The following is a 21409-nucleotide window of genomic DNA, read 5'->3' as shown; positions in this document are numbered from 1 at the left end:
ATTCTTCTTCATGGGAAATGATATTTTTTTATGAACCTTTATTTTCAAAGCCTTTTGCTAACTCAGTATTTGCCTTGATAGTAATATTTCAGTGTCTAGATTGCCCTTTGATTTTATTTATCTTGACAGCTTTCTTCTGCATTAGTGCTGGTGAGGAGCAATGTCAACAGTAAAACTGACATGTGTGTTCTACAGTAACTAATAGTTACTTAGTAGAAAAATCAAACATTATCATTAAAAAATGGACCTGTGAAAGTAAACATAGTGAAATGTTCTCCTGAAGTCTGAGTGGGTGGCCTCAAAAGGAACAGAAGTCCTCCTTGAAGTTAGAGGAGCAAGTAACTCAGGGATTCTCAACATTGGGTTCCCAGATGTTATTGGACTTCAACCCCCATAATCCCCAACCAAGGGTCACTGGGGCTGGGGATTGTGCGAGCTGAAGTCCAGTAACATTGGGGGACCCAGCGTTGAGAATCCCTGGACTAGATGACCCCATGAAAGTCCTGAACTAGAGTTCAGAGTTGCCAATCCAAGTGCTTGAAAAAGGAAAGCATACAAGTCAAACTCTGCAGAACTGATTGGTAGCAGATTCAAGAGGAACAAAAGAAAGCAACTTCACACAGTGCAGTTTCAGTGTTGAATATTCTAATTGAATTTGCTGCTTCAAGATGTGTTGATGGCTACTGCATTATATGGCTTTAAAGGGGGATTTGGAAAATTCATGGAGGATGACAGGTCTTTCTATAACTAATGGGCATGTTCAGAGAAAATTTACTTCCAAACCCCAGTTAATAGGAGTCAAGTAGCCAGGGATGACTATACTATAGGATACTATAGGATGACCTGTGGATGGGCTTCCCAGATGTATGTGGCTGGTCACTGTTGGAAATGGAACATTTGACTTGTTAGACCCTTGGGCTGACACAGCACAAAGAGTTCTTCTACTATTATGCGTGGTGTAGTGGTTAGAGTGCTGGACTAGGACTGGGGAGAACCGAGTTCAAATCCCCATTCAGCCATGATACTAGCTGGGTGACTCTGGGCCAGTCACTTCTCTCTCAGCCTAACCTACTTCACAGGGTTGTTGTGAGTATGTAGTACACCACTCTGGGCTCCTTGGAGGAAGAGCGGGATATAAATGTAAAAATAATAATAATAATAAAATATTATCCACATGTGTATTCCACTCTACCTTTTCTGAGCTCATGGTGGTAGACATGGATGTGGTTTACCCCATTTTATCCTCACAACAACCTCGTGAGGTAGGTTAGACTGAGAAAGCTTAACTGGTGATGAAGTTCATCACTTAGTAAACTTCAGGGTGAATGGGGATTTGAACCCACGTCTCCATCGACAAAGTCTTTGGTATGTTTTTCAGATCTGGAAGTTTTCGGATTTGATGGCTATTTCGAAGCTTTAAAATCTTAGTGCTCCTGTCCAGCAAGAGCAGTCTGTGGAATACAGGAGACTGTGGAGGCAGGTTTCTGCAAGCAGATCACCTTCTGGATCAGACACCTTACACTCCAAAGGGTGCTATGCATACAGTTCCTGAGGCAAAGCCCCACCCAGTTGGTATGCATGTCAGCTCTTTGCTGACAAGGGTAATCACCTTCTTAAAGGGGTGGGGTAATTGAATCAATTGCCTCTATTGTATCTGTCCCATATATCCATAGAAAAGCTGGATACGGTCATGAGGGAATGAAATGGAAGCAATGTGAAAATGGTCAGAAGCATCTCAGGTAGCAGCAGTCACAGGCCAGTCTCCAGCACCTGGGAGAGCTCACAGAGAGCACAGACATTCCTCCAACATGAACCACAGCCTAACTGAGCTGTGATGTATTCAAGTAGCCTCAGGGGGTGTCCAAGCCTCTCCACCCTTCCATGAACAGGAAGGATCTTAAAAAAGAATCTCATATTCCAATGCCTGTGAGTGGCTTGTAAGAATGCTTGTGTTGCCTCTGATTGGAGTGAGGGCCTGGCAGGGGAGGGGATCACACCTCACAGTACCTGAGAAGCCTATGCTGTTAAACTTGAAGCAGAGTTGGATGTCACAATCTGCAGGTTGTTTTCCTTTAGGAGGCAGGCTCAAGGTTTCTAATGGCAGCTCTTGAACCTCAGCAGTTCTAGATTTAGGCCCAAGCTAATTAAGCTACAGCTTAGGGCCTCATATTATGAGGGGCATCTGAATGATTTTTTTAAAAGACTAAATTTCAAGTTTTACATAATGTATTTTAATTTAAAGATATTTCTAATGAAAATTGGCTTATTGCAAGATCACTGTTTTTGCTGGATGAGTAGCTTTTCATTGCATCTTTGCCAAGTAAAAATAAAGGGTTTTTCTCCTTTTTTCATTTTTGTTAGAAGAACCCCCCCCCCCCGCCCGCCCCGTAATGCTATGGGGCCTTTTAAGCTTGGCATGACTTGATTGTTCAAGGGCTGGGCCATAAAAGGGAACTTTCTGGTAAAAGTGTGAGTAAAAGTTGGCAGCTTCATGACTTGAAGAAAGGACTGATCCACATGGTGTGAGCACTACTCCATCACTTTGACATTAACAGCTGATTCACATGGCCATTTGTAGGTGATTTTCTCAAGTTGTGCTCATTTCCGACTTTATTGCATCATCACTGAACTTTGAAAAAACAATATAATGCCTAGCTTCTATAAACAACAGTGCCATTTTTTCTTAGAACTTAGTTTCTCAGACTAAGAATGTCTTTATAGATAAATGTTTGTCGTACCAGTCTGGCTGGGCTGATTTGAAACTTACAAGTCTCTCATCATTGTGTTAACGTCTTCCTAATCTGATTTAGACCTCTCAGTAATAACTCTGATGAATCATCATTTAGACCTCTTAGTAATAACTCTGATGAAGTCACAATTTTTTTTCTTTTAGTTTTCCAGTCTTTGAATAATGTGGAAATGGCAAAACCAAAAGTGTGGCTATATGTATGTGTATCATTTAAATACAAAAGTGTGCAAAATATTTGATGTGATTTTGTTGGGGTTTATAATTATTTAGCAAAGTGCCAAAAGAAGCTACCCACCCCAGTTACAGAGTAGAATGCTGAGTTTAGTTGTTGCAGCTATTTAAAGAACACACATGGAGATTGTTGGTGAAGTATATTTGAGATAGGAGAGACCTAGTCCTATCTATCAGCGACATAATGAATAGGTAGGGAGAGAGAGATATGTTGCCATCTGCTCTCTAAGAGGAAAGAAAGAGGACTGACTCTCTACAGGAAGTACCTGAGAAGTCAAGGCAGGGTTCATAGAGTAGAGGCAAAGCAGGGACAGGTAAGGAGACCCTCACTATCTATCTCTACTCCAAATGCCCCTAGTGGTCATTAGGATAGTTGGTGCAAAAGGTCGACACACTGGAACTCCATCTCCAACAGTTTTACTAGCTATAAACTAAGCGACACATGCCACAAATCTATGGCCTCCCAAAACTTTACATTAGTAGTCAATTCAAAAGGATAAAAGAAAGCTATTCTAGTCATGATTTGTGCTTTGCTGTTAAGGTTTTCATCTCTCTCCTGTTTCTAAAAAAGCCAAGGAAAGCAAAGAAGATAACCGTAAGCCATTAACATTGGAAGAGTATCTAAATGGAGATTTTCAATACAAATCATATTCTCCCTATTGGATTTCAGGTAAGTGAAGATGCTGTTTGTGTTTATGTGTACCTAGCAATAGCACTTACATTTATATACCGCTCTATAGCCGGAGCTCTCTGTACCTAAGATGCGCAGGGAGTGGGAAAGGGTGAGAGGACTGGCAATTGATGATACTGTATCATTATTATGAAATTAACCAGTCACTGCTAAAAATGCTACAGGGTTTACTTAATCATGACCAGGCCCGAGGTGGTGGGGGTGGTGGCTTGTGCTTTCTGAATTACAAGTGATGTTATCAGCTCTAGGATCCTTACTATGGATTTGGTGGATACAGAGCCAACTTAATGATATGAGATGGCTACAGAGTGAGCACTTTCACACAAGCATCTGAGAGTGGTTTGGTGAGGGAAGTTCTACCCTCTTGCCCACTGACGAGCAGAACCTCTGTTTGGCTCTGCAAACTCTGCACCTGGACAACACAGGCAGCTGGGGGCTCCATGTTTGAAATTAGGAGCTGGGTTGTCCAAGAATCAAGAGCTATCCCAGGATTCATTGTTCTAGTTGTAGACTGAACATTACATCTTCAGTTGTCTCCCTATTGGCTAGGAAGGGGCAGGAGGTGGGACCAGCCCTACTGAAGGCATTGGAAACAAAGGATCATAGAGTGTGCTTTGCAGAGCGGCACATACACAGATGTGAGCCCCTGCAGCCACAGCACTCCATCACAAAGATGGCTGCTCGCTGCCAGGAACTGCTACAAAAGGAAAATGGACCCACATGATAAAAAATATCGAGGTAGGGGAACTCTGTTTCCCTCCTACCTCAGTGAAGAACAAGGTAGAGAAGCTTGGCTACCCACATTTGAGCAAGCTAAGTTGGAGGGATTTTCATAGGTTCTCACGAGGCTCTGAACCTGGGCTTCATGCCTTCAACCTTCATTTTGATAATCATGTCATTAGCGCTACTATATAGCCAGGCAACTCAGCCTTACTGTAAAAATGTGAATTTATTTCCTCTCATTTCAGTTCACTGTGGGGAGGGCAATAAAGATGCCATACACATGCCATAAATATAACTGGATTGCATCCTAAGGAATTTTCCTCTGAGCAAGTCTTTTTTCAAGACTCCTTCCCCTAGAAGAAGACTCCTTCCTCCAGAGGAAGGAAACCTCAGAATAGGGTATGCCTAACTCTTGCAGGTTGGGTACTGAAAACTGCTGCAAACTGTAGTGGATTTAAACCCAGGCTTTGTCTCAAATGCTGCATCAAAATGCTGCATCATTCCCTCCATGTTTGCTCAACAAAGGCTTTTCCTTTAAAACTTAAACTATTCCTTTGGTATTCGCTGCCACCACACCCACTTTTTAAACAGAGTTTAATCCCTCCCTGGTGTGGGCAAAACTCCAGGGAACTCTCATTCACCACTGGAAAATTACAAAAACACCCCTCCACGTGCAGCCTACATGTCAAGAGAACACTTGGTAGTGAGTTGTTGAGCAGTCAAACTTGAGACGTGTTTGCACCCCTTTTCCAGAGTTAAAAATCTCAGTTAAAATACAAAGAACATAAAGAGAAAAAAACTTTATTCAAAATACTAAAGATTGCTTCCATCTGAGGCTTTCTCTGCTTTTAGTTACAGGTAACAGAAACACTCAGTACTTGCAAGAATACTTCAAAAAGCACCCTCAGATGATATTGGGGCAGCACACTTTAAAACTTGTGGTTACCCAGCTGCATAAAACATAAAAGAAAGTACAAAAAAGCACCTTTGGGAGTCTACAGAGACTTTTGCAATGCCCTAGTTGGAAAGAAAGGGCATAGGCTCAGTTTCTCTTAGTTTGTTACATTACAAATTAAAAAAACCCCACAATAAACCATTTGTAAGAATTTGCATAGCACACAAAAAAGGAAAACCATCTAAGGCACTTTAACTACAAACTGTTCTGGCTAAGCCTTTTCAGAAGCCAAAAGCCTTGGTTTCCTTCCTGAACTGACCAAAACCATGGTAGAGACTCCAGGTTTCTTGGCTTTTTTCAGACCCACACAGAGAGATTTCCTTGCATCTCTCTTGCTCTCCAGCTAGCCTCCAACTTAGAACAAAGAACCCCTTCACTTCCTGCTGCAAGGCCCTCAAGGACCCGCCCACCATGTGCTGAGTGGCTGTTCCCTAGCCTGTCAGTCAGGATAGAGTTCACTTCTGGTTCACTCTTTAGGGTAAGGGAGGGCTGATTGCTACACAAACATTGTTCTCCTATATTCCCATTTGACCCCTTATATTTGGAGTCATTTCCAAATATAATTATATTTCCTTCCAGTTGCACTCAGCTTCAGAAATGGTGTTAGAACAGTAGTTAGAATTTGAGCTTGCACTGTGGATAACGGAGAGGAGAGCTGGTCTTGTGGTAGCAAGCATGACTTGTCCCATTAGCTAAGCAGGGTCTTCCCCAGTTGGATTTGAATGGGAGACCACATGTGAGCACTGTAAGATATTCCCCTCAGGGGATGGAGTCGCTCTGGGAAGAGCAGAAAGTTTCAAGTTCCCTCCCTGGCTTCTCCAAGATAGGGCTGAGAGAGATTCCTGCCTGCAACCTTGCCAGCCTGTGTAGACAATACTGAGCTGCTGCCAGTCTGTGTAAACAATACTGAGCTAGATAGAACAATGGTCTGACTCAGTATATGGCAGCTTCCTATGTTCCTATATTCCTATGAATCTTCCTTCCCACCAATTGTTAAGCAACACTGAAGTTTCCTTCCAAGCTGAAATTCCAAGCGGTGGGGGAGGGGACCTGATCTGCATTGGGAGTATGGTGGGGGCAAAGAGCTTAAGCCCCCCTCTTTCTATGTTGGGGTCTCATGGCTGTCATTTGCCTGGTAAAAATGTAAGCACGTTAGGGTCAGCAACGGAGTATGTGCTGTGGTTTTTACTGGGCTGATGTACTGATAGGCATATAGTCACAATATCTGATAGCAGGGAGGGAGCAGCTGTCCCTATCAAACACCCGTGCAGCATCTTTCCAGTGGCTGTTACTGGTATCTAACTTATCTTTTTTAGATTGTAACCACTTTGGGACAGGGAATCAGTTTATTTATTTTTCTATGTAAACCCCTGAAGAACTTTTAAAAATTGAAAATGGTATATAAATATTCTATAAATAAACAGCAATAATTGAAATATGCACAACGCTCGCATATTAGAAGGAAGACTGATCTCGAAGCCTCGATCTTTTCTAGATTTTTTTGCTGCTGGGTCACAGAGGGCATTTCCCCCGACTCCAGGGCAGTAGCACCAGTAACGGTGCTGCTCTCTTGAGGCAAGACCACTTGCTGAGGTTGGAGCAAGGAAAGAAGAGGGACACCATTTCAGGTGTGTGGGTGGCAGAGGAAAGTTTCTCTTTAAAAATGACTCTTGGATATATTCAAGATAAAATCCCCATCCCCACATCAAATAATTTGAACAGATTTTTATGGTTATTTTGTGTATCTCCTATGAGGTTAAGCGATGTTCTCAACTCTGATGCGTTGATCACCAGTGGCATTGTTAGGGGGTGCCCAGGAGCACAGGCCCCCAGTGTTTGGGGGGGTCCCCGGACCTCCTCTACCTCGCCTTTCTTTTGCCTCACCTTGCTCCTCTGCCCCCACAAGCTCGGCGGCAGAGGAGCTAAACAACATGCTGCTGGCATGTGAAAAATGAGCAAGGAAGTGGCAGTGGGTGTGCATGTGCCACTTCCTGGCTGGCTTTTTGCACACTGGGCAGTGGAGCACTGTTTAGTTCTGCTGCTGCTCTCAAGGCGGTGGCAAGTGGTGCCAAAGGCTGCACCCCACCTTGGTGCCGTAGGTGTCTCAATGGTCTGGGCCCAGGCCCATATCCTTTGGGGGGCATAGCGACTCCGTTTTGTCGATCATCATTCTTTAAACAAAGGGATTTTTGCTTTTGTCATTCCGAATTATTACATAAAGCCCATTTAGTTGTTTTTAACAGCAGTCAGTCAGTGGGCTGACTCACATTATCAACAAAGTATGGTTAGTTTAGATTGGGAATGAAGCCAGAAGCTTGCCAGTGTCATATGCCCCTTCTTCTCCACTCTCTTTACCTCCTTGGCTTTGATGTGGAGGCCATGACATCCACACAGAGGGAGAGCAACTGTCCCTATCCAACACCCATGCAGCATTTGTGTTTGTTTAAACCATGGCTCATAGCTTGTGTGAATTCAGGAAGTGTGGTTTGACACTGGTTCACAAATCAGGATGTGAAACTAGAGTTTAGTCTTAGTCTCACATCCTGGCTTCTGAGACACAGTTCCCAGCTGCTTGTGAGTCATTAAACTGTCATTTAAGCAAACCAGGATGTGGTCTGTATTAGGGATGTGCCTGGAACCATTCCCGAGGTGGTGGAGGTGTTCCCTTAAGGGCAGGGGAGGGTGCACCTAACCTTCCGCCGCATTTTCCCCGCCAGCACTCCATTGTAGCAAAGCCCCTCGGGGCGGCAGTGTGCCTCTTTGCCACCCTGTTGCCGTCCATGCATATACAGCAGATAGGCACGCGTAAGCGATGGGCGCCCACGCACCCAGTACTTCCGGCCACTTCTGGCTGAGGATGGCAACGGGGCAGCAGGAAAGTGTGCTGCCGCCCCGAGGGGCTTTGCTACAATGGAGCGCCGGTGGGGGAAATGCGGCAGGAGGGCTAAGTGCACCCTCCCCCGCCCTTAAGGGAACACCCCCGCTGCCTTCGAAAGCCAAAATGGCCCCCGTGGCCGAAACGTTTTGGAAGCATCTATAATGGGCTCCGAAATGTTTCAGGCTCAAGCCTAGTCTGTATGCAAGCTGAGGAAATAAGAGGAGACGAGGGAGCAGGTGATCTTAGCAGGCTTCAGACCGTGTTTCAGACGAGCATGCTGGGCCAGCTCACCATAGCTGTTGGTCTTCTGAGCTGTTCCAGCATGCTAATCCAGTAAGTTGTTCTTGAGGAATAATCTCATGTGGTATGAAATGCAAGTTGATTTTTATGGTGATAGTGCTCCCTCTTTAAATGATATCCCTGAAGAAGTAGTTCATTGAGCATGACTTGGAAGCTTTGTTTGCAAGGTTATGCTGTTCTCCATAATAGACTTTAGTTAATTGTCAACTTCTGTTGGGGGTTGTTAATTTTTACCCCCAGTAGGTAAAACAGCAGAGCACTAAGGAATGAGTGTACACTCCAGTTACAGAGTAGGTAGCAGAGGATGGTTTAGTTGTTGCAGCTATTTAGAAAAAACACATGGAGTTCCTTGTAGAACTAAATACTAAGTATTTATTGGTTAAGTATACTTGGATAGGAAAGAACTAAACCTAATCAAAAGGTCTACATAATAGGTAAGGAGGGAGAGAGATGTTTCCATCTTCTCTCTAGGAGGAAAGGAAGGATTGTGACTCAGTAAAGGAAGTGTGGAAGAGTCAGATCAGGGATCATAGAGACGAGACAGGTAGAACAGTTAAGGAGACCCTCACTCACTGTCTCTACTCCGAATGCCCCTAGTGATCATTAGGATAGTTGGTGCAAATGGTCGATGCACTGGAACTCCATATCCAACAACTTCCACATTCCCTCTGGGTTCTCTTTTGAAACACATTCATGCACTGAGCTTTTGCTATCTTCAACTCTGGTTCTCCACATCATCACTGGACATTTATCAAAAGAAGCCTGGTAAGTATCTATCAGGAAACCTGGCTCATTTGGTTTCCCAGTGCAGGCCCAGTGAATTGGCATAAAGTGAGTTGGCACCCTAACCCTAAGGATGGCTTCACATGCCAACATTGTTGGGTTCAAATGACACACCAAAGGTCAGCATAATCCTGCTGACCGTGGAAGTCGGGCTCCCAGGCACACTTCCGTGACCTGGCTGTTCGTGGCAACCATACTTGCCGTATGATGTCTGCAGCCACCCTAAGTTTGTTTCTGTGAAATAACATAGTAGCTATCAGAAGTAACATTTGTTTTTGCATAGTCTCTGCCCAACCGTATTCCTCAAGTTGTCATTCCTTCCCTTTCAAAATCACATCAAAACACCATTATTTGTATGTCCATTTACAAACCCTTGCAGTTTTTAGAAGTACCCGTGCAATTGCATTATAATTAAGCACTGTATAATTAAAGCTATGTCTTTTTCTCCTTCTTAAGGAAATGAATATCTTCATCAGTCTGCAGAGGATAATGTATTCCTTTATAATGTTGAATATGGGCAGTCATACACTCTCTTGACTAACAGCACACTTGTATGTATTACTGTATTTTAAAAATAACAAATGACCATTATATTAAATGGATAGAAACAATCAATCACATTAATAGTTATGTGTAGGATTCTAATGGATGTCTTAATATTTCAGAAAAAAGTGAATGCCACAAACTATGCAATATCAGCTGATCAGATGTTTATGCTGTTTGAAAGCAATTACTCTAAGGTAAAATGTTTGTTTATTGTTTAGTTGCAATTAGTGTATTCTGTGAGCAGGAGGGGACATGGCATCTCAGTTCATCTAGGGGAAAAGAAGAGGCACCAAAGGACTATTTATTTCTTTGCGCACCTTCCTCTTCACCCTCCATGAATCCGTGGAGGATGAACTGGGCTCAGAGCCAAATTTCCCTGCCCCACCATGATGATTCTGATGTGCAGGGGCAGGCACATCGCCCTTCACTACCAAAGTGACTCTTTCACATAGGGCCAAATGGTGTAGTGCCATCTGCTTTCTAAGAAATTCCTCAGCAATATGAGGGAAGCAGGCATCTGCAGATCTTGCTCAGGGCCATTTTGGGGGTGAAGCAGGGGAGCAGCATACTGACCCCCCCGGCCCCCGCTGCACAAACGCATATACATTATGGCAAGGGCAGAGAGAGAGTGTTGGCTGAGATCCTTTGCCCAACCCGGCCCACAGTTAGGCACAGTGGTTAGTTATCTGCATGGTGGGCATCTAATTTATCAATATATAGCTTTCATAGACTATTGGTGACATTTGTTTATGTGCTTCTCATTATTTTATTTATGATCTAAGAAACAATTCTCATGTTACATCCTGCATGTGAAAATGCTTCCAATGGCTGGCAGCTCCTCATGTTGTCCTCAACATGTGAAGCAACTTACCTAGTGGATTGACTCGATCTCAGTGGGTGTCAGTCTCCATATTATGCCAGCCACTGCCAGAATTGTGTGGTGCTGATGTGGAAACTGCCTATTTGGTCAGGCAAGCCACATGGTGGGTGGCTCTTCCGCTTTCTGGCCAGTATCAAGATTTGAATGCTGTTTGTGTTGCCTTTTATAAAAGTGCTGGGAGGACTGAAGGCCTTCATAGGGAGACATCTGAAGAAGGCATGTGTTTCAGAGATAGTAATAATCAACTATTTCTCTCTAATGTAACTTTCTTTTAGCACTGGAGGCACTCTTATTCAGCATCATATCACATTTATGATCTCATACATGGGTAAGATTGAGTCTTTCTTTTCCATACTAAAACACAACAAATTCTGTTCAGTGTTTGTGCTCATTCTTTAAATTGGGCTCTTTTTAAGGGATCACATTTTCCTTCTAGGAAAACAGAAAGAGCTTTTCAAATGCTCACTGACATACAGGCTAACAAAGTGCTTGTGCAATGAGCAAAGTAGCAGTAGTGCAAGACAGTAGTGCAAGATGTTCAAAATTGTGCTCTTCCACAATTGTGCTGTTGCCCAGAAGTTCCCTGCATGCATAACATATCTGTTGTGCTACAGTTTACACACATTGTTGCACAAATGCAAATACATTTGCACTAGCAAAGCATTAGTCTGGAATTACAGCTTCGAGCACTTCATCTGGATGTCAGTTGGCAACATTGGTTGACATCCAGATTAATGCAGTGCTTGTGCTGCTAAAGTTATCCATGCACTAAAGGGGAGGGTTGATTTCTGTCAACGTTTTCTTCTATCTGAAATCAGCTGTGACCCCTGAAAATATGTCCCTGAGGGTTGTGCTGCCCTCAGGGGCATATTTTCAGCAGCACAGCATTAACAGCATGAGCACTGCCTAAGTCTGGATGTCAGCCATTATCTTCAGTCACATTACTATTTATTTTTGCTTAGGAATCCTATGGGTGGGTTCAGATGACTGTCCAAAAGTAAATAGGAAGTAAGAGACAGCTCCTGACAAGTACATGCTTGTTGGTCCTTCTTCTAATTTCCGAGTGTCTGTTCCTGGAAATGTCAGGTGGGTAATGTTTGGATTCCTCTGTTACCCTGACCTTATTAACCATCGTGTGAAGTTGGCTTGATAATGTCAGGTGGCAGAAGGGTCCAAACATTCTCCACTTGATATTTCCGGATTCAGACAACAAGGAAATGGGCGGAAGTACTAGTGAGTGGGGGAGGGGGGCTTGCCAGGAATCACCACTCCCTTCCTGCTTATGTTTGAACAGTTATCTGAGCCTGCCCAATGGATTTAGCCACCAGAGTTTTGTTTGGGGCCAAGAGTGTGTATGTGTGTGAATGAGAGGGAGAGAGACTGATATTATATACTTGTTGACATGCACATGTGAATACTGACAACTGTAGACAACATTTGTGAATATCTGGAAACTTGGGGATTTACCAGTGAATGAATGTTAGCAGTCACCTGAACACGATGGTCAACATTCACTTGGGTATGTCCCCAAAATGGGAAAATCCTTTTATCCTTTTTTTCTTTTAAGCATCACAAGATTTGTCTGATACTGTTTTCAGCACTCACATGTTAATGCTTACATGCACTTGATTTTGGATATTCACTGGAATATGCATAGTTATGAGGCTCTATGGCTCTGAAAGCACTGTATCATTCCATCTTTCCTCTACCTCCCCCTTTGCAGAGATTTTGTCACCGAACATAAGCTTCCACATGAAATTCAGTATATATCCTGGTCACCTGTTGGACACAAATTGGTCAGTAAGTTAATGTAGTGTCAGAATAATGTTACTTTTTGATGTGTTTGATGAAGACTTTATTTGCCTTTGGTATTTGCGTAGGCATCATTTTCACAGGCCTTTAATCTGTGTTATCAACTGTGCTTAGGAATACCAAACATTAATGATGAAACTTCACAGGTGCATAAAGATCTGACAGATAAAGCATGGACTTTAGTGGACTCCAGATACTGTGTGCAGCTCAGGCTTTAACACTTGGGTTTGTCCAAACATAGAAAAACTAAGTTATAGGAACCAAGGCATGAGGCCTCTTTATTACATTCCTGGAAATCAGATATTCTGACCATCTTCTACCCAGATAAAAAGAGAGACCTTAAGCCATTGGGCTAGAGAAGTCAAAAATTAATTGCACACATACACTTAGGAAGAGTGCCAGGGCAGAAGTAATATAAGCAGCATTCTCTTGCTGGGGCAGGGGTGGAGGAGCTATTGCTTCAACAGAGTGCTCAGTTGCATCTTGGCAGCCCTTCCATATTTCTGGGAGCACACCACATAATGAGGCTGTTCTTATGATCAGCCTGGGCTTGGCTGCCCATGAGAACTGCCGGGAACCACATGGATCCCAACACTGCCACAGTGCCAAACCCAACTTTCAAGCCTAGCTTTTAGCTGGGGTTAATGGAACGAGCGCTTGCAACCCACACTGACTACAGAGATGGGCACCTAGAGCCCCCTTTCCCCGGGGGAATCCCCTAATGCACTGTGCTCATTGTGGGATTCCCCTGGCCTCTGGAACACGGTGGCAGTCCCCATGGCGGCGGTTGTGTGTGCGGCGGCATGGTGTGGTTGGGGCTAGTCTGGGATCATCTGTGGGGAAGGTAGGCTTAACATTGCCTTCCCCCTGCCCACCCACTCGCGTGATCATGTGAAAGGCCCCAATGTCTGTTCTGGCATGATCCCTAACCTGTCCGCCTTTCTGCTCTCCCAAGTGCTGAGAAAACCAACATGAAACATAGATAAAAGATTTCAAAACTAGAGTTATGAGCATGCTGACTCTGCGGGAGGGTCCTTGGAGTACCATCCCAATTCAAATATGTATATATCACTTTTGTATTCTTCCCTTCCTCTAGAGCAGGGATCCTCAACGTTGGGCCCCCAGATGTTAGTGGACTTCAACTCCCATAATCCCAAGCCCCAGTGGCCTTTGTTTGGGGATTATGGGAGTTGAAGTCCAATAACATCTGAGGGCCCAACGTTGAGGATCCCTGCTCTAGAGAGCTCAGGGCAGTATATATGGAGTCAACCCATTTAAAGCCCTAAAAAGGCTTGAGGTGGGGTGTCAAAAAAAACCTGCTGTATGAACCTGCCCATCTATACAGGTAATCTTTGGAGACTTTTCTTTGGTGACTCCACCTTCTGAGCTGACCCAGATGGTGACCAGAGAGAAGGCTGTTTCAGAGGTGGCACTCAAAATTTGAAAGTTCCTCCAAAGATTTGTGCACCAGGCACCTTCATTGTTAGCTTTTAGGCAGGAATCCACACATTTAGGCTTAGATCACTAGTCAGCCATTATTTGCAGTCTCCACCAATCCCCTTGCTTCCCTCAGATCCTTTTCTGTCACACCGGCAGCTGAGAGTTGTTCTTACAGCTGGAAATAGGGAGCATGCATGACTCACAAATCTCCCCTTTCCTGTTCCTCTGGCCTCATGCAGGTCATGAGAACCATCCATTCTGCGCAGTAGCTTTGACTGCATAAAATTAATTATGCAGTCCATAATTGTAAATTAAAATTGTACCATGGACATTTGGTTAAATTTTTAAAAAATATTTCTTCCAGGTGTATGTGTATCAGAACAATATCTACTTGAAACTAGATCCTAGACAACCTGCTCTTCAAATAACTACTGATGGAACTTGGAATGGAGTATTTAATGGAATTCCTGACTGGGTATATGAAGGTAAACTGCATTTTAAAATCTATGTTGTTGGTACATAACCCAAGAGTTGGACAACAAAAAGATGTAATGATGCCAAACACCCAAATGTTGGTTTTGATTACTTTTTAAAAATCTATTTATTGGTTTTTGTGACTTTGCACTATATTTATGAGATTTTTCTTGCTCATAAGGAATGTGTTAACATTCTGTACCAAGGATGTTTCATATCCTGTGCACATTTTCCCTCAGAATGACATTTTTAATAAAAGAAGGCTATCTACCAATCAAATTCTGCCTGATTTTAAGGCACTTCCCCTTCTCTGTTTCTTCAGTTTTATAACAGACATGATGAGGTAGTTCAGTTCTAATGCAAAACTATGGTTTAGCATTACTTCAGGCTGCTGGTTCTGGCTGAAGCTATTCCTGGAGATTTCCCCCTAATACTTGTCACAATAACAAGTTTTGAAATCCCCCAGATTGATTTCAATAGTTCCCTGAAGAGTGATGCCCATTTGTCCGGACTCCAGGCCAGTCCTGGAGGGTTGGCAACCTTCGTGTTTCTATGTGCATGGATAGGCATGAGTTTTGGGCCCAAAGAGTCCCTCATCCCCTCCACCCTCCCTACACCTCTCATGTTTGGCTATTGCATACTTCTGATTGCAGTTTGGTGCAAATTATAGTTTTCTAGGTTTGGATAAAGTGACAAACTATTTGCTGCTCCCCACATTTGGAAGTGTTTGCTCCCCATGGAGTTCTCCACACAGCCAGCTTACCACAAGTTTTTTGTGAGGCTTTACTGCGACTTCAATGCTATCCAAAAAATCCGATGCAAAAAGTGGATTTTTTAAACCCTGGATATAAATCGGGTTGCACTCTAACGAGCAGTGAAAAACCCGGATCGTGTGTGAACTGCTCCCCGATAGCTTGCAGGGACTTTGGGGTAAATCTGCCGAATATGTGAATGTGCCCACTCCATTCTGGAGGAGATGCAGGCTAAAAGCCAGGTGTGAAAAACTTTCATGTTTGGAAGTATTCAGTCACTGTGTGTGTGAAGGGATGAGGAAAAAGGGAGAAGACGAGCGGGCTTTGTGAACTTCAGGCTCACACATGGTTTTGTGTTACATCTGAGCAGCCTGACTATTTTATTTATAATCTGAAAATTACAGTTCCTTTTTAAATATGCTTTTTAAAAGATTCCACTGAACAAGGAGGGCAAAGGGTTGATCTTTTGTGAATTGTTGAAGTTTACGTGTCTTTTAAGATTTCTCCCATAGGGAATAATGGAGGTTTCAGCAGCCCCATAATTCCACTTGGGTGGCACTGGGGTTTCCCAGAGTGAGAGGTTGTGTAGTGCACATAGGGTGCCAACCACCTCCATACCCACAAGCCCTTGGGGTACTGGGTTTTGTGTTTCTGAGGTGTTCATTGTAGATTCTCTGGTAGTATATGAGATTTTCAGTGAAAAACAAGAATCCACTCTCATATGCTACCAGAGAATCTACACTCAGAAAACCACAGAAACAACAGAACCCAGCACCCCATGGGTTAGCAATCCTTCCCCTGGCCAATGTGGGGTCAGGAAAGAGTGGCAAGAAGCAAAAGAGGCAATGGGGAACAAGGAGGGAATTGTCAGCAGGTCAGCCCATGATTTAGGTCACCGATCAGAAGGCTGGAAGGGTGGGAAATTCAAAGAGATGTCAAACACAAAATGGAGACTGACTCAGAGATCACCACAAAATGGAGGTCCGAAACAACAAAACGTTTTGTAGCCGAAACAGGGACGTTTTGTTTTGTATACAAAACAATTGGATCTGGAAAATTGGTGTTTTGTTTTGTCTACAAAACACCCGAAACAGGCTGTTTTGGGTACAAAACGTTTTGTATCCAAAATGTTTTGCACATCCCTATTTCTTTCTTTCTTTCTTTCTTTCTTTCTTTCTTTCTTTCTTTCTTTCTTTCTTTCTTTCTTTCTTTCAACTAAATAAAATATCTATATTGGAGATCAGCAGTTGGTTACCCCTGGTCAAATCTATCCCTCTGGGGGTTCTCCAGATCAGAGAACTATGTGTTTATCCATTATCATAATGTATTATTTGTCAAGTGCTTTCACTTAAATAAAGCTAAATGCTGTACAGGAGGAATATAGTCAAACTTGAAGCTTATCTTCATGCTTCAGGGGTGGCCTACAGCAGGGATTCTCAATGTTGGGTCCCCAGATGTTATTGGACTTCAACTCCCATAATCACTAGCCTCAGTGGCCTTTGGCTGGAGATTATGGGAGTTGAAGTCCAAAAACATCTGGGGACCCAATGTTGAGAATCCCTGGCCTACAGTATTGTAGTTCCTGAGGAAAGGTGCCAAATCATTGTTCCCTCTAACAGGGATTCCCAGATGTCATTGACTACAACTCCCAGAATCTCCAGCCAAAGGCCATTGCAGCTGAGAATGCTGGGAGCTGTAGTCAACAACATCTGGGAATCCCTGTTAGAGGGAATACTATGCTAAATTTTTCGCCCCACTGTCCTGATGGGAGCATCCTCCTTTCAAAACTAACTCTTGCAAATTTTGAAAGTGGTGTGGCGAGATAAGGAAGGAAGGAAGGTTTCCAGCAGCTTCCTCTTCCCTCCTCGTGCTTCTTGCAAGCTTTTGCATGGAGTGTGAGCAGAAGTGCTCCTTGAAAAGCTTGCAAGGGTCAGATTACTTTTGAAGAGCTCTCTGATGATGGGGGGAGGGGGGCATCTTGTGCTGGTGCCCTGATAATCTGCTACCTGAGGCGGCTGCTTCACCTCACCTCATGAAAGGGCCTCCTTTGTCAGACTTATGTTCTTTAAATGAAAAACACACACCATATCAACATAGAAATGTTATACCATTTAGAAAATGTAAATAATTCAGATATATAAAATATCTTGTGGGGAGAAAAAATTCAGACTGGCAGCTCTATCCTGGGTGTGGTGGGTGGAAGAGCCATCTGCTTCCCGCAGCTGTTTATGAGAATGTGAAGCAAGGTATTGCAAAATTTCTAAATAGTCCAGACAGATGCATGCCTTTCGTCTCATAAGAACTTCCCTGCTGGATCAGGCCCAAGGCCCATCTAGTCCAGCATCCTGTCTTGCACAATAGCCCACCACCAGATGCCTCTGGGAAGTCCACAGGCAAGAGAGGTGAGGGCATGCCCTCTCTCCTGCTGTTGCTCCCCTGCAATGGGTATTTGGAGGCATCTTTCCTCTGAGATTGGGTGGCCTATAGCCCTCAGACTAGTAGCCATTGATAGACTTGTCTTGCATGAATTTATCTAAGCTGTTTTTAAAGTCATCCGGGCTGTTGGCTGTCACCACATGTTGTGGCAGAGAATTCTATAGCTTGATTATACAAATATGAATATGATGGCTATTTATATCCCACTTTTCAGCAAAAAACCTCAAAGCGGGTTGCATAGATATAAACAAATAAATAAAATGGCTTCCTGTCCCCAAAGGGCTGACAATCTAAAAAAGAAACATAAGATAGACACCAGCAAAAGCCACTGGAAAGTATATCTTAATACAAATTTCTATAGGTTTTATATCAGCTTCACAGTCAACCAATCCTATTGTCTGGTGAAATTGCATTTCCCTAACTTTCTATTAAACAAATTCAAGTGTCAGAACAGAACAGAACTTTATTACGGTCATAGACCAAAATACAAAGAAATACAAACAATGCATCATGTAAATAAAATTTTAAAAAGAGAAGAGAGAAATGTATAAACTACTTACGAAATGCATTGCTAAAGATCAGATCGAGTTTTGCAGATTATAAAACAAAACCTGGCCACTATATTAATAATTTTTTCATCTGGGTTAAGTAAGTAATAAAAACTTCAAATAAAAATCATCAGAGTGTCCTAAAAACTTAGACAATAAGGGGGAGATTAGTCTGAAGTGGGCTTCCTTAAAAAAAAATCACAGTGTAAAGTTGTTGTTGTTGTTGTTTATTTGTTTATTTCGGCCCAAGGCCAGCATATTAAAAAACAAACAAACAAAAAAAAACAAAACAGCAAGAATAAATACATAAAATAGATTAAATACATTTAACATAAAATGGATAAAACATTAATGGCTCCCGATACCGCACATATAGTCAATTCCATTCAAATAAGCCAGTCAATCTAAAGTGCACAGCCCAGCATCTTGTGCCTCCATCATTCTAAATCAAATCTTACTTGCTATAAATAAGAATTTTGCTACCCTCCTGTAAACATACTCTGACTTGGCAGCAACCAAAAAAAGAACCTTGTCCCTACCAGAGGAACAATTAGAATTGAGATGAATTAACAGTGGGGAAAGAAGCTTTCCCCTTAATTCAATATAAAATCTACACCTCAGCATCAGGTGTTCTGTGGTCTCCACTTCACCATTCTGGCATGGACATAATCTTTGATTGTAGGGCACCTTCCCAAAACGTCCTTCCAATACTGCCGTATGAAGGGCGTTAAGTCTGGCCGCTGAAAGAGCCCTACGATGGTCCCCGTTAGAGATCCTAAGTAAATATTCAGCAGGAAAATAATTGCTGATTTGGTCTCCTAAGAATAGGTCCGGACCTATTTGGGCAACATCCCCCTGCTTCATCATGTCCCAGATACGTTGGGTTATAGCAGTTTTGGACTTGCTATGGCCCAAGGCTCTAATTAGAGGCAGGGGAAAACCCAAGGACGCTAACATTACATTAATATCGTTTTTCCAACGGGACATAAAACCATCCTCTAGTATCAAGGGAGCAATGCCCATAGGGGTAAAAATCAAATTGAGCCAATAAGAAAAGACCATCTTCCAGAGTCTTGCTTCTACAGGTGGCCATCCAATTTCGAGCCTGATAGCAGCATTTGGAACCAGTGTAAAATTGAATGTGTACTGGTCTCCACTTGGCCAGAACTACAAGGGCAGAGGCGGGCAGGGAAAGGGAAGCCCTTGAACTTGCCCTCTAAAAAGATGGAAGGGTGTCCATTCGGGCCAATGTCAATGCACGTCTGAATTTGGGGAGAATAATAGAATACAGATAGCCTGCTGGCTTGAGATTAAACAATTGCACCTCAAGATAGACGGTCTTAGAAATAGAAGCAGCTTCCTCTTGCAATCCTATATCAATGATGCGTTGTTTGATCTCCCCCTTAGCCCGGTCATTGCCCATCTGCAGCAGAACCTCTTGGGGAAACCCAGAGTAAGTTAATTTATCAATAATCAGTGAAAACCATTTAAATTTAACTGAATCAGTCTTAATGAGGGACAAGTGACCATTACAGATATACCAGCAGAGGATATACCCCGCTTACCTTTTCCCTGATTACTCCTCTATTCAAGCAGTGCTCCACCAAATTAACCACACTGAACACCACAAAAGCTTAACTAATATACAAACTGAGATTTTACTATGTAATTTTATTATGTGCTGTGTGGGAAAATACTCCCTTTTGTCGGTCCTAACTTTCTTGTCAATCAGTTTCATGGAATGACCCCTGGTTCTGGTGTTATTGCAAGAGGAAGAAAAAATTATCTCTCTCCACTCTGTCCACACCATGCATAATTTTATACAACTCTTTCATGTTGCCAACCCAATCATCTTTTTTCTAAACTAAAAATCCTAGGTGTTGTAGCCTTACCTCATAAGGTACTCTAGACCCCTGATCATCTTGGTTGCCCGCTTCTGTACCTTCTCCAGTTCCTTTTTGAGGTATGGTGACCAGAACTGTACATAGTACTCCAAATGTGGCCGCACCATAGATTTTTATATGGGGATTATGATATTAGCAGTTCTATTTTCAGTCCCCTTCCTAATGATTCCAAACAAGGAACTGGCCTTTTTGACAGCTGCCACCCATTGTGTCCACACTTTCAATGAGCTGTCCACCATGACCTCAAGATCCCTCTACTGGTCAATCACCGACAGCTCAGACCCCATCAGCAGCATATATGTGAAGTTTGGGATCCTCCCCGCCCCCCCACACACAGATGCATCACTTTACATTTGCTTTCATTGATCCACATTTGCCATTTTGTTGCCTACTCACCCAGTTTGGGGATATCTTTTTGGAGCTCCTCACAATCGTTTTTGGATTTCACCACCCTAAATAGTTTGGTATCATCTGCAAATTGGGTCACCTTGCTGCTTACCCCAACTTCTAGATCATTTATGAATAAATTACAAAGTACTGGTTTCAATACAGAACCCTGGGGGACCCCACTTCTTACTCTCCTCCATTTAGAGAGCTGTCCATTTATTCCTACCCTCTGTTTCCCATACTGCAAACAAGTACCAATCAACCCATGGAATTTGGAACTTCCCTGCCCTGGGAGATTTGCCTGTGTGGCTCCTCCACTTTCTGAATTCTGTTGGGCTTTTACAGCTTTTGTGTTGAGACAAGTTTTGGGGCTGTCTATTTGATTTGTAATGCCTCCCATCTGTTTGTTTGGTGTTCTGCCATCTTATTATAGAATGAAATACTGTTGTTTGTATTGGTTCTATCTATTATAGTAATTCTCCTGGGTGTGCCTTGAATGTGCATCCCAGAGCCCAACTGATTGGCTGGGTGGCAGATGCGCCTGATTGGCTGAGGCACACCCAAGAGGATTGGTTGCTGTGGCGGCCCAACTGTGGAGGCCAGAGGTGGCGGGCCCTGCCCAGCCGCGGAGGCAAGGCCCAGGAGGGGGGAAAGAAAGGGGGGGGGCAGAAGTGGCAGTGTGAAAGAGAGGTGGCTGGGCCCAGAAGCAGAGACTGGGGCAGAAGGGTGGGAGAGGTAACTGCCGGCCCCAGAGAGCACACAGATGCTCTGTGCTGGGTCGGCTAGTACTGTTTTATTGTGGATGGTAGCCACCTTGAGTATTCCCTGAATGGAAACATGGGATAAAAATCCTGGAATAAATTATACTGTTGTCCTTATATGATTATAGTAGATACTATATAATCCCTTTTTGTAGGAGA

General features: G+C 43.2%; 1 protein-coding gene across 17 annotated transcripts in view; it reads left to right on the top strand.

Moving 5' to 3' along the window:
• LOC128340394 (prolyl endopeptidase FAP-like) overlaps positions 1-21409 on the top strand; it is a 104016-nt gene that overhangs the window by 19178 nt on the left and 63429 nt on the right. For 12 of the 17 annotated variants that reach the window (XR_008313675.1, XR_008313677.1, XR_008313676.1 and 9 more), the window contains 6 exons: positions 3522-3650; positions 9767-9861; positions 9976-10050; positions 11012-11064; positions 12460-12532; positions 14353-14473. Coding sequence is in view for 14 of the 17 variants with exons in the window: in XM_053285417.1 (XP_053141392.1) it covers positions 3522-3650; positions 9767-9861; positions 9976-10050; positions 11012-11064; positions 12460-12532; positions 14353-14473 (546 nt within the window). In the remaining 3 variants the exon portion in view is untranslated. Of the gene's footprint in view, positions 1-1378; positions 1573-3521; positions 3651-8420; positions 9293-9766; positions 9862-9975; positions 10051-11011; positions 11065-12459; positions 12533-14352; positions 14474-21409 lie in introns of those variants that run through there. The other 5 variants (XM_053285414.1, XM_053285422.1, XM_053285421.1 and 2 more) reach the window with 3 other exon arrangements.

Source organism: Hemicordylus capensis, chromosome 1 (assembly GCF_027244095.1).
Source record: "Hemicordylus capensis ecotype Gifberg chromosome 1, rHemCap1.1.pri, whole genome shotgun sequence".
In the NCBI taxonomy this organism is placed as follows: Eukaryota; Metazoa; Chordata; class Lepidosauria; order Squamata; family Cordylidae; genus Hemicordylus; species Hemicordylus capensis.
This window is presented reverse-complemented; position numbering and strand designations above follow the sequence as displayed.